The 15,858-nt window shown below is 37.3% G+C and overlaps 1 protein-coding gene and 1 long non-coding RNA gene across 2 annotated transcripts; both read right to left on the bottom strand.

The window, feature by feature from the left end:
• Nucleotides 1-926: 926 nt before the first annotated feature.
• On the bottom strand, nt 927-8,427 carry LOC144207959 (uncharacterized). Its single transcript, XR_013328811.1, has 3 exons — nt 8,242-8,427; nt 7,600-7,701; nt 927-1,003 (listed from the first exon to the last, which is right to left on the bottom strand). It is a non-coding gene; the product is annotated as an uncharacterized LOC144207959 (long non-coding RNA).
• A 1,554-nt stretch (nt 8,428-9,981) lies between these two features.
• Nucleotides 9,982-15,825, bottom strand: ddx41 (DEAD (Asp-Glu-Ala-Asp) box polypeptide 41). The gene is made up of 17 exons (XM_077733022.1): nt 15,679-15,825; nt 15,240-15,335; nt 14,982-15,129; nt 14,072-14,146; nt 13,932-13,992; nt 13,728-13,864; nt 13,547-13,619; nt 13,154-13,307; nt 12,824-12,960; nt 12,558-12,720; nt 12,280-12,411; nt 12,104-12,175; nt 11,926-12,022; nt 11,376-11,525; nt 10,689-10,760; nt 10,304-10,414; nt 9,982-10,220 (listed from the first exon to the last, which is right to left on the bottom strand). Exons 1-17 carry the CDS (start codon nt 15,703-15,705, stop codon nt 10,087-10,089), a joined length of 1,839 nt encoding a protein of 612 aa, XP_077589148.1. The 5' UTR covers nt 15,706-15,825; the 3' UTR covers nt 9,982-10,086.
• Nucleotides 15,826-15,858: the final 33 nt, after the last annotated feature.

The raw sequence follows: 15,858 nt of genomic DNA on the forward strand, positions 1-15,858 counted from the left end.
ATGAAGTAGGCTCTAAAGATGCAGTCCATCAAAAGAAGAAGAAAGGCTTGAGACACTTCAGCACTATGCAGCCACACAAAAAGCTGTCACTAGTGGATTAGCACATAACAATGCGTAATGGATGCTCAATCTATTGTTTGTCATAAGATGTATACGCCGTGTATGATGTGCATGTGTGGGAACTAAAAATACAGTATCGACAACACGGGTCTTTGTTCAGCTGCATTTTATGTACATTGTTTAAATCTCTTTTTTAGATGTAAGAAAAAATATATAGATACATATTTTTTCCGACACCAGTTATTCCAAGTCGAGTTCACTGATCTATCACCAAATGTGCGATGAGAAATTGTCCAATTTAATTTAAATGGTCTGAAAATGAATATCCACAAGAGTCAAATGAGTATCTTTGTTCATCTATCTATGCCAGGAACGTATGTCAGTGACAAGCAGAGCGATTCAATTTTCTCTCACTAAATGCAGAGATCATAATTAACCTGTGTAGCCACCTGCCAGCATGACGGGCATGAAATATTAAAGACAAGATCTCACCTTCTTCAAAGACGGGCATGAACTTTTTTCGACGTGATCTCAGCTGAGGTCATTGTCCAATTTCCGCCAACTATTTTCGTTCTGTGCTCAATTAAAACTTAACTTTTCGACTACAATAAGAAACAATTAAGTTATTTCCATTTACCTCCATCTGTACTCTGGTTTCCTCTGACATTCCACATCTTGGTTTGGATAGGCTCCAGCATCCTAGCAACCATAGGGAGGATAAGCGGCTCAGTAAATCAATAAAATATAACATTTGAACTAAACGTTTTAAGGTAAAAAAATGACTCTTCTGATTAGTGTTACAACTTTTTTATTTTAGAACCTTAATACTGGGGTGGCCTGGTGCATGACGTATTTGCACATTGGACTCACAGTTCAGGGGTTGATGGTTCGATCCCAGGTGTGTTGAATTTGCAAATTCTTTCCATTGTCATTGTTTGTCTTTCTGTAACAAAGTGAATGAGGGGAAATTATTTTAAAGGACGCATGTCATAGTATGGAAAGCTGTGAACCTTAATGCAAGTAAGTGAGGTTTCAAAACAGAAATAAAGTCTTTATTATAAAGCCTTTAGGGCCCTGTCTATTTCCTGCATCACAAGCCACAAGTAGGTGCACCCTTGTCCCAATCGTTAATACCACCACATAGACTATAAAAATGGTGATTTATATTAACGTTTCTCGGGGCCAAATAGTTCTTCAATTAACTGCATCTAAAATATGATTGCAATTGAAGGAAATTAATGAGAGTACTAATTGTGTTAATTTGCGTGCGGAATAAAAGCCCAGCATTAAGATTTGTAATGAATGTGCCAGAGATGGAAAAAGAAGCACCTCTGTGTCTGTGTGTGTATATATAAGTGTGTTAGTGCTAATTACAGGCCACATGGCTTCCCTCAATGTTCTTCAACTATCGTGAGGAAATGAACTGGTTTCCAAAAAAGTAACGGCTGCTTAACATAGACAATGTTTTTTGTTTTGATGCAGCTTTAGTCTGGAAACGTAATAATCAGAATATTTTTTTAATTATATAATAATGTTTACATTCGTATTTATTATTCGTAAAATTAACCATTTTATCACTAGTTGAAATTACACTAATAGCCCAGCTATGACCCAGCTATGAGTGCATTATATATTATTGAAAACCGAGATTTCTTTTTTTTTTTTACAAGTGGAGAAAAGTTTTTTCCAAGTGTTTCAATTATTGAAAAATATCTGCGACAAGTTTACTTTAGATATCAAACGTTCTTTGGATAAAGTTGGAAATGTTATTGAAAGAAAAGGTGTTTGAAATGGGTGATTTTGCTCTATCTGGCATTTGAATATGGCTAGGTAGTTTATACAGTAAATGTGTTAGGGTGTTAATTACTCGCAAGTTCACAGGGTTGAGTTAGTGAAAATACTACAAATTAAAACGATGATAAATAAATATGTTTATTTCTTGTACGCAAATTAGCAGTGGTGGCAATAGTTAAAGTTTTTTTTTTTTGCATGATACCACAGCTGTCCCTAGTTGTTATTGGCTACTTTTCCACAAAGGGCAATGCCATACTTAACCCATTATAATTATCACCCATAATTCTGTGATCTCTTTCGTTATTAATAATTCCTACGCAGTGAGATAAGGTATATAATATATTTGCAATAACAAAGCAGTTCATCAGGCTTGTACACCCTTAACCTGTATTGGCATTATGTAAATGCAAAACGAGTGTAATAAACTGTGGGACAGTTGCCAATACCATTTGTCTCATGTATCCTTCTTTCCATGAAGAAGAAATGTTGTCTAATGTAAATATAAAAATATTGTGAACTAAAATGTCCGTGTTATAAAAAGAAATAGTACAGAGTAAATTAAAATAAGGCAAAAGTCCATGGTTACCCTGTTCTAGCAACCCCGTGGGTTCGTCAGATTTAAAGTATAATAGCAGTGTGTAATCTAATAATTACACATTTGCATGGTTTGTTTGTTTCTTTGCCTGTTTGAAAGGGATTGAATATAAAAAAAAGCTTTTTTTATTATTCCAATCCTAAATAATTAAAGAAATATGTCTTAGTTGTCATGGATATAAAAGTACTGCTGTTTTAATTTGCATTAAAACTTTAATATCTCAATGTTGATATGGTGTTTCAATTGAATTAATATTCTATTGCACATTTTAATATTCTTTTATTTGCATGATAATGGAAATGTAAGATCACTACAATAAGTAATCAATCATTTTTACACAACTTGTCGGACTGTTATTTGCTAGAAGTGGTGGAATGTTTATCTATGGTTGCGATAAAAGTCACCAGCTTGGAAATTATTCATTAATTCATTCATTTTCTGAGCTGCTTTATCCTCACTAGGGTTGCGGAATTTAGAGCATCCAATCAGCCTACCATGCATGTCTTTAATATGTGGGAGGAAACTCGAGTACCCGGAGAAAACCCACACAGGTGAAGATGCAAACTCCACACAAGCTGACCGACCCGGATTTGAACCCAGGACCCCAGAGCAGTGACGCCGACGTGCTAACCACTCAGGCCGCCGCTTGGAAATTAATGTACTAAAAAAAATAAAAAAAATGTTAATTGGGATGGCACAGTGAAGTGTGTTTGGCAGGTCCAACTCACAGTTCTGCGATTGAGGGTTCAATTCCCAGTGAATTCCAGCCTATCTGGGGTTTGCATTTTTATCCGGTGTAAAACTACTGTGTGACCGTGGCTGACTGTCGTGTTTAGACTTGCAATCTATCATGCACATTTATTGCACTAAACCAAGGTGGCTAGTGCGCACACACCTAAAGGAGCAGCACAATGTCTATTGAGTTGGGAAAAAAATCTGGTTAAAAGTTTGCAATCCTTCCATTCCTTACCATACTACTATATTTTTACATTTGGCATTATGGTGGTAAATGGAAGGCCAAGTCTAAAACATTTAATAACCTCGTGGCCAGCACCTCTGATGTATTATTTTTAAGTCTGTAATTAATAATACATTTGCAATACATGAAAAAAATATGATGTATTTTTAAATTATTAACAAGTGAATGGCAAATTTTCTTTGTATGAACACTGAAGACAACAGTCTAAGACTAAATATCTAAATATTACTGCTTTTTGTAAGAAAGCTCATTGTTTATTTGAATAAATATGAATAAAAACCTATATATTAGTGTATTTTCTCCTCTGCATCAGACACAATTATATTATTCTTGCACAATCCCATGTGAGTTCATGTGAGACAGCCTGTTTTCTAAAGTCTTAACAATTTAACTCTTTTGACAGATAAGTTTCAATAGTTTCCTACAGTCTCCACCTCAACTTGCTCCACTGAGCATTGCAACAGTGCATCCCCTCCTATGTGGTGCCTGCTGGGAGGCATCAGTGTCCCCCCCTGCAGGAGGTCACAAGGCGTTGACCTTCAAAATGTTCCTCACACCTCTCTGCTCAGCCCCGCACCAGATGGGAAGTGTGGCTGCATTTTTTTTAAAGGCAGTGCGCAGGGCTGCTGGCTGTTGCTCTGCCAGTGGGGCTGAAGGAATGAAATATTCATGCAGCCCCCAATTGAATGGACACCCCGGGACGGAGTGTGCCAATTTATTCAACTAAAAGCAGGCCTCATTACTCTGCTGGCAACCGAGGCAGGTCACGATGATTTTCTTTACTGGTGCTTAGTCATGCTTGTCACACAAAAAGCAAAATAGAAAGATAGATGCTTAATTTGTTCAAGTATGCAGCGTCGCAAACAAGTCTGATGTCGGGCGCCGGTGTTGAGGAGGTTGGTTCCTCACTTGTAATTGATGACCTAATGAGGCATAAGCTCCTGTGTCACAGAGCGGCGCGTCAGTCTGAAAGTTGAGTTGCTGCGGTGAACGGCATATGGGAGACGTGGGTGACTTGTCCTGTGTTGAGGTGCCAGGGGACACCAGATGATAGGCATACAGGCCTCGGAACAGAATGTGTTCTTTGGTGTTTATCGCTCATTTGTATACTGGATCTATATGAAGGACTCACAGTAGAGTAACGCGCACATATATCCACCAAAGCTGATTTGTCAGCATAAATGGAGAAAGAAATGGTAGACAATGTAGTTTTTGGTTGGCAATGTTGTTTTTTTGTCCTTTTCCATTTGTATCTGTTTGTAAGAAGTAGAGGTAAGATCGGGCCAGGTCGGGTTTGCGTTCAGGTTCAAGATCTTGGTCAGAAGTCATGACTTTGTCGGAAATAAATGAAGTTTCACTAAATGGTAGATGATCTGGCAATTACATTTCAGTCTGATATAAACTGTGATTTGCACTCTTGAGTAAAAAACAGTTTTATGGCAAGTCACAAGAAAGACAACTCTAAAAAAGGAGCACGGTATAAAAGAACAAGACCTTGACTTTTTTCATACAAAAGTGAAACCATTTGTGTAGAATGAGTCTTTCTGGGTAACAGACACTTAGTAAGTTGATGTGTTAAAATAAGGAATCAAAGATGACAGAGTATAGAAATGTCTTTTTTATTCTGCACAGTATTTCATGAGCGTATGATATGTTTGATGATCCATAAATGACTTTACTTATCAGTTATCTTGGCTTTGCTATTGACAGGTGTGTCTGGGCCCTTTGCCGTCCACCTGTTCTTTTATTATTCTTCTGTAAATAGTCCTTTTTAGTTTGTTTGAGAACAAACCCCACCTCTGAGCCAATTAAGAAGCATGAGCAATACATCCAATTTTTTTTCCACAAACTGCCATGTCAGACACTTGCGAATCAAACTAACAACATTTTTATTCTCTGAGCATTTGCCCAATGGTAATTTTTTTCCTCTAAATGTCATGTCTGGGGCTCATGATAATACACAATGTACTTCACAAAAAACACAATGCTTTGTTTAATTGCTTTAATAGGCTCAGAGGGGAATGTCTGCTGTGGACTTGTCAAGAGTCAATGACACCAAAGGGGGAGTGAACAACTAAAGGGGTGCGGTTGTATAAATAGTTGCATTCATGTCGCAGGGCAAACAACTTCTCAACATTGCAGAGATGAGCACCAAAACAGAACTTGGCAGCTGGACACAGTATCCTGAAGAGCATAAAAGTTGGATTTGCCCCACTTCGTTGCGTGTTTTTTCCTTGACGACAAAAGCTGAGGACCACCATGCGCCAGAATTGCCGGGCCGTGGAACCGCAATTGGGATCCATGAGAGCGGCCATAGGGAGGCGGGTCAAACGCCGCCCTACTGCGGCCCACACAGACACCGGAGGGTGGCGGCCAACGCCCGGGAGAGGAGAAGGATGCACGGTCTAAACAAAGCTTTTGATGAGCTGAGGAGCGTCATTCCGTCACTGGAGAATGAAAAGAAGCTATCCAAATATGACACCCTTCAAATGGCGCAAATTTACATCACTGAGCTCTCGGAGCTCCTGGCCGGCGTGGTCCAACATCAAACGGGGTCTGGGGACAAAAACTCTTGCCGGAGGAACATGATTCATACTCTCATCCCACAACAGAATCCACGGACAGAGCGAAGGGAGTCTTCCCATCTTATTACACTTGGGTCAAAAAGTGAGCTCCATAAAAGTTCCTGTCAGTGCAGTGATGGGGAATATTCTCATTTAAGTGACATTGAAGAAAGTCAAAGTGGGAGATCTTAAAACTATTCTTAATGATTAAAAAAGCAACAAATGTCATTATACTAGTCTCCTATGGACAGCTTACAAGTTACAAGTTTCTATCTGTGAAAATATGGCGACTTCTGTTTGTCTATCGTCTCATTTGTCTAATATACAATTGTTCTACCAAAACAAAACTAAATAGGTTTTCAAGATGATTTGTAAAGTTGTCCTCAGTCTGAAGCTTTCTCACCGTGTAGCAAAATAAATAATTGATAAAATAATGAGGAATAACCCCTTTAAAAAAAGAATATATAAACATTTTCCTAGGTTACTGAGCTACGGGAGGCCATTTTTGCACTTTACTTTTGCTAATTTGACCTTGTTGTGTGGCTAAATAAGGTAAATTATTGCACGCACACACACACCAGAAGTGTGCTACCACATAAAAAAAAGCAAATAAAGAGATATACTCCAATAAAGCTAATGATGCTGCATGGTTATTTGTCACAGTTTAAGTGGTTCTCCCTATTCCACTAATAGCTTATAGTGAGGCTAAATGAGAAAACGGCCTCTCTGAAGGAGAGATGCTTGGAACTTTTCCAGTACCATAAGTGATTTCTGCTAGCCTGTGTGTCAAATTGGCCGAGACCTCTGTTGCAGGGACGACATCAGTGGAGGAGCTGATTACCAGCTCGTCCTCATGCTCCATCTCCTTTGTGTCATTCGCAAGCTTGATAACATTCCTCACAGGAGACTTGTATAGCAGGGAACTTGCTGACATGCCAAGGATCCAAGAGTAACTCAGCTACGGACCTAGTTTTTTCTCTATTTCAGGTACCTGACCTTTTCTGAGATAGTCATAAAGCTTGTCATATGTGATGTTATTCAGCCTCTGAGGAATGTCTCTCCATATCCTCACCTCCAGCGCCATTTGCCCTAATAAGCTTTACAGCGACTATAGAGGCGTCATTAAGAAGACCTGACCAAGCCTCTGTGTGCATCATCAACAGGTTGGCTGGTTGTGATCAGTAGGAGAAATGGAATGTGCTCATGTAATGACCTTCAGTGGGAGCTTCGTATCTTGAAGCAGGAAATGAAAATTGTTTTTTATTCAGTCCTGGCGAGCAGGAAGATGAACTTTCAGTGGTGGCTTGCTTCATCATCCATCACTGGCTGTTTCGAGAGGCTAATTGACTTTCGTTTTGCTCGAATTTGTAACCATCAAACATTATTTCAAAACAATTCATGTCATGAATTGCTAGACCGAGAGTCATACAGGCAGGAAGCTAGGTATTTCATATTTTCCATGTTTTTTATCACCATTTTAAATGAATATAACTTCAGCATCACATATTTATATTACGGCACAGTCAGAGTAAGGCACACTGTATACAGTAAGATAATAATATATACATTTTTGTTGATGGAAATTTAAGAAATGGATCTGTACTTACCTCAAAGGGAGGTGTGATGAACATTTGGCTCTCAGGCAAAATAAATGCAGCTCTTTGCTTCATATTTTGTAGATATCTTTGTTTCTCTCATTTTTATTTTCTCTGAAAAAACACAAAAACATCAGGGCCCATTTAAAAACAAATAATACATGATATTTAAAAAAAACACTTAGGCAGATTGCAATTTGTTATCATGCTTTTGATGCAAAATGTGGCTCTTTGACTCACACAATTTAAAATGTTGGATCATCGAGTCTAACTTGTTCGCCATGGTAACAATTTGGTAACATTCCAGGATCTAAACTTATACTGCAGTTATCCTAAAACGACTTGGTGTTCTAATTACTACATAATGATTCGGCAATCAGATGATTGACTTTTTGCCAAAACTTGTGTTAGAACCAAAGTTCCTTCAATGCTTTCATCCCTGGGCACACAACCTATCTGTGAGGAATAACATAATAATATTGAATTTTTAATATCCATTCATAAACCATTGTAATAAATGTCACTAAATTTGCACTTACACATTACCTGATTTTTCACCTCTGTCCTTTTCACTTCTGATTTTCATTCAAATGATTTTTTTTTCTGCTGAATACCGACATGTTTTGCCATCAGAAAACTCACTCACAACTTTACCTTTGTTGCATTCTTTTAGCAGAACATACTTTTCCATCTCGGAGATCAAATGATGTCCCCCAGTTCCAGTGATTGTTCTTCTATTTTCACACGCTCGGACAGCTCTTCCAACTTAAAAAACGAAATGCACAGTTGTTTTTTACTGAAATTTGGGGACCACATTCACTCCAGCACAGTTAGCTTAAGCCTCATGAGCAAACATTGTCAATGCGGTGATTGGCTGCGCTGCGTAATTGCAACGTATCCAGTGATTGGCTGCGCTGCGTAATTGCAACGTATCCAGTGATTGGCTGTGCAGCGTAATTGCAACGTATCCAGTGATTGGCTGGGCACCCGTAACTGAATGAAAAGTGCAGTACTATATAATTAATACCCTGTATGTTTACAAAGAACTGTAAAGTTCAGATCTATTTAATAAATCTTGAATTTATAACCTCCTCGGCAAAACCACTTACTATATGACTATATGACTATATATATATATATATATATATATATATATATATATATATATATATATATATATATATATATATATATATATATATATATATATATATCATTTTATATTTATATATGTATCATTTTTTATTTATTCTAGTTTATCTTTACTAATGTAATGTTAAGTCAAAACGGTAATTAAACACTGATCAAATAACACTATTAGAAAACTCAAAAAAACAACACCATAAACCCCCCTTTGTGCGAGTCACCAGGATCTTTCTGCAAATAAGGTGAGATCGTAAACATGACACTGCTGGTGCTCCACCTTCTTATCACAACTTCCATAGAACTAAGGTGCAAGAAAATATTGAGTTTGTGCAAGGATAAGAATTGGAGAAGTAGCATATCAGGAGTTGGAGCTTCCGCAAAATGCTATCAACTCAATTTCCCCATCATATATTGAAGAATATTTTTTTCTTGTCCACAATACCAGATAATAATGGAACAATACATGCATATAAATGCATGACTTTTAACAGTGAAGTCACATCCGCGGTTTACTAATAAAGTCAATCTAAAAACTGGAACAAAATAAATAAATAAAAGGAGCCCTTAGCCTAATATATCTTTGTCGGAAGAGCACTGCCACAACCTTACAAAAAGACATCCAGATGCCCACTAATGCACATCTTTCCACTCAAATGCTCAGAAGCTGATTCCTTGACTCTTGTTCAAGTGGGCCTCCTGCCTTCAGCCCAACAAAGTGCAATCCAATTGGCATTTACCAGAGAACACTAGGAAAGGTAGATCTGCCTCGATTGTGTCTTGTGGTCTAAACGGATGAGAGGAATTTCACTCTAAGCTTAGGTGACAGACAGTTGTGGCAGTTTGGCAAGACCGGAGAGAACGTTCCGCTCGTTAGTGAGAGGTAACCAGACAGCCTTTGAGGATTGGAATGAGACGGGAATCTTTGGGTTATGATGAATTTATGAATAGTTTCTGATTAGTTAGAGCTGTGTTGGCAAATAAGATAGACACAAAGAGCCAACATTTTGAACTGTGAGAATCTAAGAGCCACCACACCATACGTCAGAGGCAGTATAAAAAAGTCCAATCAGCCTAATTATTTTTAAAATATTATTTATGTTTTTATGGATATTGAAAGTTTAGTCATTATTCTCTCCTATCCTATGAACACAATGCAGGTTTTTTTAAAGGAGGTGCTCTAATGACAAAGGTTATATATTGAGTTTTTACCCCCTTCCAACTGTTACATAATAGTAGGAGAAATTATAGTATTTTTCTCAGAATGACATTTATTTACAATGTGTATAAAAAATATTATGACATCATTGCTGATGTTAGCCTTTACAAATCTGACATTTCCTTTGCCAGACACACTTAAAAGTCCATTGAGCTGTGAGCCAGGTAGTCTTTCCTCCCAATGTTGGTGACTTGTTTGGTTTGCCTTGCCTCCAACTTTGGGCAGTCTGTAATACGATGACCAAGACCGCCACAAAATGTGCAACCCCTTTCTATAAAACAGAATGAGTATTGTTCGTTAAGACAAATAAAGTTAAAGAGAAAAATGTATACGAGTAGCTTTTCAATGACTCGCCTCCAATATCACGCATTGTTTCGTCTCCCGACTGGAGGACCTGCAGAACTGGAGGAACTTTTTGCTTTGCTTCTACAAGCAAGGCCTTCAAATCCATCAACACAGATTCATCTGTAAGTGAAAAGCTGTTATTATGGGGGTCTTTATAATTGAAAAACATATTTGCTTGAATTTTAAGGAAAGTAGATGTATGTATTTTTGAATAAAATCTTATAGCCAAACTTGAATAGAAAAAAAAAAAGAATCAGCGAAAGACTAAATGATGTGCAAAAAAAAAATCCTCTTTTCAACCGATGTGCCAAATAGACTCATAATTTGAGTAAATAATTATATATAATGCATAAACAAGGTTAACAATCTTGTCATTATTGGTACAGTTCCTTACCACAGCCTTTATTGATGAACGTTGTGGCAATACCAGTCTGCCCAGATCTTCCTGTTCTTCCAATTCTGTGGACTGAAATAATGTGGATATATTTTACAGACACATTTACACAATGCAAATATAACAAAATGTAAAAATTCAGTTTGAATTTTGGAAATTGGACCAAGCCCAACTAGAAACGGACCAAGTCTACATTGAGAGTGAAACGTGGTCTGACAGTTGACTGCTAAAAAGGCGATATATGTCTAGGCTAATTTCTAAATGGACATTTTGGAATCGTTTCAGATGATGTATTAACTTCATCATGAAGAGGAGAGATGGCAGCCAGACTGGCTAACCAGAGTTGATTTATGAATGATTAAGACTTTCTATATATTTTTCATTTTTACTGAATATTTAAAAACCTCCTCTGTGACTTATGCAGGAGGTTAATTGATGAAGTATCCAGATATAACCCATAAATTGTCATTTGTTCTCATAGAGTGGCAGACTAACTTAGCAAAATCATTTTAATTCATTGACTTTTGGTAAAGAGGTCCTCGGGTCCAGTTTTTATTGGGGGGAAAAAACAAGGTTGTGATTTGCCACTCTTTTGAACCCAGGGTCCATAAAACTCCCATTTTAAGGGAATTTGGGGATTTTTTTTGGTTCTCTAAAGACATTAAAAAATTGATAAAAGCTTCTCACCATAGTTTTCGATCTCCTCAGGCATGTCATAGTTGACTACGTGCTGGATGGCTGGGAAATCTAGACCCTTAGAGGCCACATCTGTGGCAACTAGTACATCCTTCTTTCCTTCTTTAAATGCTTCAATAGCTTTTGTTCTTTCCTCTTGATCTGAAAGGGGATATCAAACTTAGTACCTGTTTGTGTATCACTGTTCATGAGATATACTTTCAACTATCGGAACAAACATTTGATGCATGTGAAAAAGAAAAGCATAACACAGTATGGTCTGTTTAAAAAGCGAATGGACTCAAATCCCTGATGCACTCTGAGAAAAGGATGCAGCAACGAGGGCACCTAGTGTTAATGAAGAGGAGCTACAGGCAGATTAGAGTGCAGATGCCTATTAGTATACAGATTTGGTGGACCTACATCTTCTCTGAGTACTTAAATGCAAAGGCAGGATGGTGGACTACTGCCCACAAACAGCCATATAATTGTTTTAAGCCTGCTGAAATTAGGGTAGTTTCTTTGAAAATGTCTATATTCCCCCCGAAATTGGTGTGTGTACCTTTTCCTCCATGGATGGCCACGGCCTCCACACCTTTCAGCAGCAAATACTCATGGATGGCATCGACATCAGCCTTCTTTTCAGCAAATAACAAGACCTTTGGAAACGAGAAACATGTTTTAACATGTATATACGTACATTTTGTACAGTCGTTTTAGAGTGTCATGTAGAAACTAACGGGAGGTGTTGTTTTCTGGAGACATTCGAGCAGGTACACCATCTTTGCCTCCTCTTTGACATATTCAACTTCCTGTTCACACACACACACACATAAAAGAGTTTCAGTCAAGTTTCTGTAGTTCACATGAGGAAGTTTTTCAGGAATTGAATGTGACATTAGTTTGTTGTATGCACCTGGATGACATCCAAACTGGCGGCACCTGCTCTGCCAACATTTATGGTGATTGGTTTGACTAAAGCACTCTTGGCAAAATTCTGAATCTTCTTAGGCATGGTGGCACTATAAAGCAGGGTCTGCCTTTGACCCTAAAAGAAGAGAAAATATTGATTATAACAACATTGTTACTCCAAAAACAAATTGTACTGCAAAGTCATCTTGTCTTTCACCATCAGCACTATTGTTTTAGCTATGTTATAACAACTCAATCTTGCTCCTTAAAGGTGGTTATTACCTTAAAATAAGAGAAAATGGTCCTGATGTCCTCCTCAAAACCCATGTCAATCATCCTGTCAGCCTCATCCAAGGCAAGGTAGCGACAGATGTCCAGACTCACCATCTTCTTCTGCAACAAGTCCATGAGACGCCCAGGAGTGGCTACCATCATGTGGACACCACTGCAAGAGGAAAACACATACAATGAGAGTATTTATCTACCAGGTTGTTATTTATTTTACACACTATTTATTTAGAGACACTTTCGCATTGACCTTAACTTACTGTTTCACAACCTCCATTTGCTCCTTGACTGACATTCCTCCAATACAGAGGGCTGTTCTCATCTGAGGGGCTCCTTCTTCCTCCAATAGTTTGCTGTAATATTCAATGATGCCATGCGTTTGTCGGGCAAGCTCTCTCTATAAAAAGTCACAAGATAGGTTGTTATTGACGAATGAAATGCGGACAGCCACTATTTTCTCAGTGAGCATTCCATACTACTCCATAAGCACAAGGACTGTTTCATCTCATCTCCCATTTTCTAAACTGCTTTATCCTTAATTTATTTGAATATTTGATTCAGTTCTACAATAGATATAACATATGGCTTACTGAAGGACAGATGATGAGTCCATATGGTCCTTCTCTTTTAAAAAAGGGCAATCTTTTCTCCTGCTCCAGGGAAAACATGATGATGGGCAATGTAAAGACCAAAGTTTTGCCTGATCCGGTAAAGGCGATGCCGATCATGTCACGACCTGAAAGACTGCAAAATAGAGTGGAAATTTGAAGAAACTAAAACATACTAATAGTATCTTAACAGTAGAGAGAGCAGTTTTATCACACTTGTTAATGTTATTACTTTAGTAGAAATTATTGTGTACATGCTATTTGTCGATCTTTGCAAATATTGGTTCGATCTCATATCGTGTCAATCAAAACACAGTGTGATTTTGATCGAAAAACATATATATTTTATATATCATGGATGTATAGTTCACTCACACTGTGGGGATTCCTTGAATCTGAATTGGTGTTGGGTGTACGATCCCTTTCTTCTTCAAACCTTTCAGAATAGCTGAAATCACAACAGCAAGGGTATAACTTTCACATTAAAAGACCCCAGTGTGAATTCATGATGCATGTAATGGGAGGAGTGCGGGGTCATGTAGGAATTTAGTCCAACCTGGTGGAAGTTTCATCTCCCTGAAGCTTTTGATTGGAGGAGGAATGCCATCTCCGTCAACTAAGATGTGAAATTTCTTCCTGACACGCTCATTTCTGGTCTCAGGCATATTGAGGACATAGCGTGGAGCCTTCCAGCTTCAAAGAACCATCATGTTATGGCAAATTGACCACAAATTAATCCGATAAAATAAAATCATCTCACCTTGTTTTGATCGGATCGTCATAAATGATACCCTTAGCCATTTCTTTCACAGACATCAAAGCTGTCAGAAAAAGGAAAACACGATCAACATTAGCCACATACATGGTTCCGAATGATCCGAGTACTGAATTTTCTTTTACCTCTGCCCTCTGCGACACTTTCCAAAATCTTTTCTTCTTCTTTGAGTTGCTTCTCCTTGGCTGACTCTTTGCGTGCTGTTAAAAAAGAGATAATAGTTGAAGTAAACATCATAATAAAGCACATACCTGTCAACTTTGGCCAATTACTCCCCTTATTAATGATTGCAATTGTTCCTTATTAAGCGATAACAAATATACATGTACATCTACGTATATATGTACGTGTATATATATATATATATATATATATATATATATATATGTATGTGTGTGTGTGTGTGTGTGTGTGTGTATGTGTGTGTATGTGTGTATGTGTGTACGCGTGCGCGTGTGCACACATACACACATACATGCATATACATATACATACACACATACATGCGTATACATATACATATACATATACATATACATATACATATACATATACATATACATATACATATACATATACATATACATATACATATACATATACATATACATATACATATACATATACATATACATATACATATACATATACATATACATATACATATACATATACATATACATATATATATATATATATATATATATATATATATATATATATATATATATATATATGCACGTATGTATATGAAACTTCTGGAATATGGGATGAATAAAATTATCTAATCTAATCTACATTGCTTGCTGACGGGCACAGTACCCGAGACGATCTGGATTAGAGCCGAAATGGGTAAAATGAGATCAGTCTTAAAAAAAAAAATACTTTGCTTTTTACCCATACAAAAGTTGTTATTCGGTATACACACTTTGCAAAAAAAAAAAACCTGCCTAAAATACGGGAAAACTTATAAATTGACAGGTATGGAAAAATCTAACAGTGCAATGATCCATTCAAAATGTAATGGATAAAGACCTTCAGCTTTCTCCTTCAGATGCTGATGTTGGTCAAGGAGACTGACGTTGGAACGAGGACCAAGTCCATCTTCATCCCGTTGTTCCTCCCCACTGTCCCGATGTTCATCATCCACTGCTTTTCCACGCAAGCGCAACATCTTCTGAACCTGTCAGATGAGCAACAATTGTTTTATGACCTGGATGATAACTGTTGTCGTCCAACAATTAGACAAAATACACAAGTGGACTGTGAATTGAATGAAGGATGATAACTTACCATTTGCTGTTTACGGATTTTGACGGGAACATAAGGAACATAATCTTCATCTTCTGATCCCTCAGATCCTGAAGCATCGTCTTCTCCATGAGATCTCTGCAAAGACAAAACATTAAAATAATGTAAAATTATACAAATAAAACGTCATCATATGGATTTTGAGAAGATTAATTTGTATCTGTGGAACAGGAATAATATTATTACAATAGCTACATTTTAAGCGTTATTTAAGCCATGTGTTTAGCCCCAAATTCATTTATATTACATGTATAAAATGGAAAGTTTATGATGATAAACATCGGTGCGAAAATTACTTATAAAATAACCCTAAATGTCTATACATGGGCAGCCACTGTTTGTATTGCTAGCTAATGAGCTAACTTGTACTTCTAGTGTTATTTTACTCATGTTAACAGCAAATTAAAAGCTTGGATCTTACCTTTTTTAATCGATTATCGTCTTCCATCTTAGCCACCGCGTTGATCTACTATGTGTGGACAAAATGGGCATTAATTGAGGAAAATATCAGACGAATTTAACGTGTAACACACTGGGACAAAAAAGAGTGCGGAAGAGAGTACGGAAAGTCGAGAAGATCAAAACTATGATCAAATTGCTT

Source organism: Stigmatopora nigra, chromosome 14 (genome assembly GCF_051989575.1).
Source record: "Stigmatopora nigra isolate UIUO_SnigA chromosome 14, RoL_Snig_1.1, whole genome shotgun sequence".
Lineage (NCBI taxonomy): Eukaryota > Metazoa > Chordata > Actinopteri > Syngnathiformes > Syngnathidae > Stigmatopora > Stigmatopora nigra.

Bases quoted from the DNA above. Each gene is read 5' to 3' on its own strand.
- ddx41 (XM_077733022.1), bottom strand. From the start codon at position 15,705: ATGGAAGACGATAATCGATTAAAAAAG. The intron at 13,993-14,071 runs GTAAAAGAAAAT...TTTTTCTGACAG, and splicing joins AAGTGTCGCAGAGGGCAGAG to CTTTGATGTCTGTGAAAGAA. The intron at 11,526-11,925 runs GTACACACACCA...ATCCCCTTTCAG, and splicing joins GGCCATCCATGGAGGAAAAG to ATCAAGAGGAAAGAACAAAA.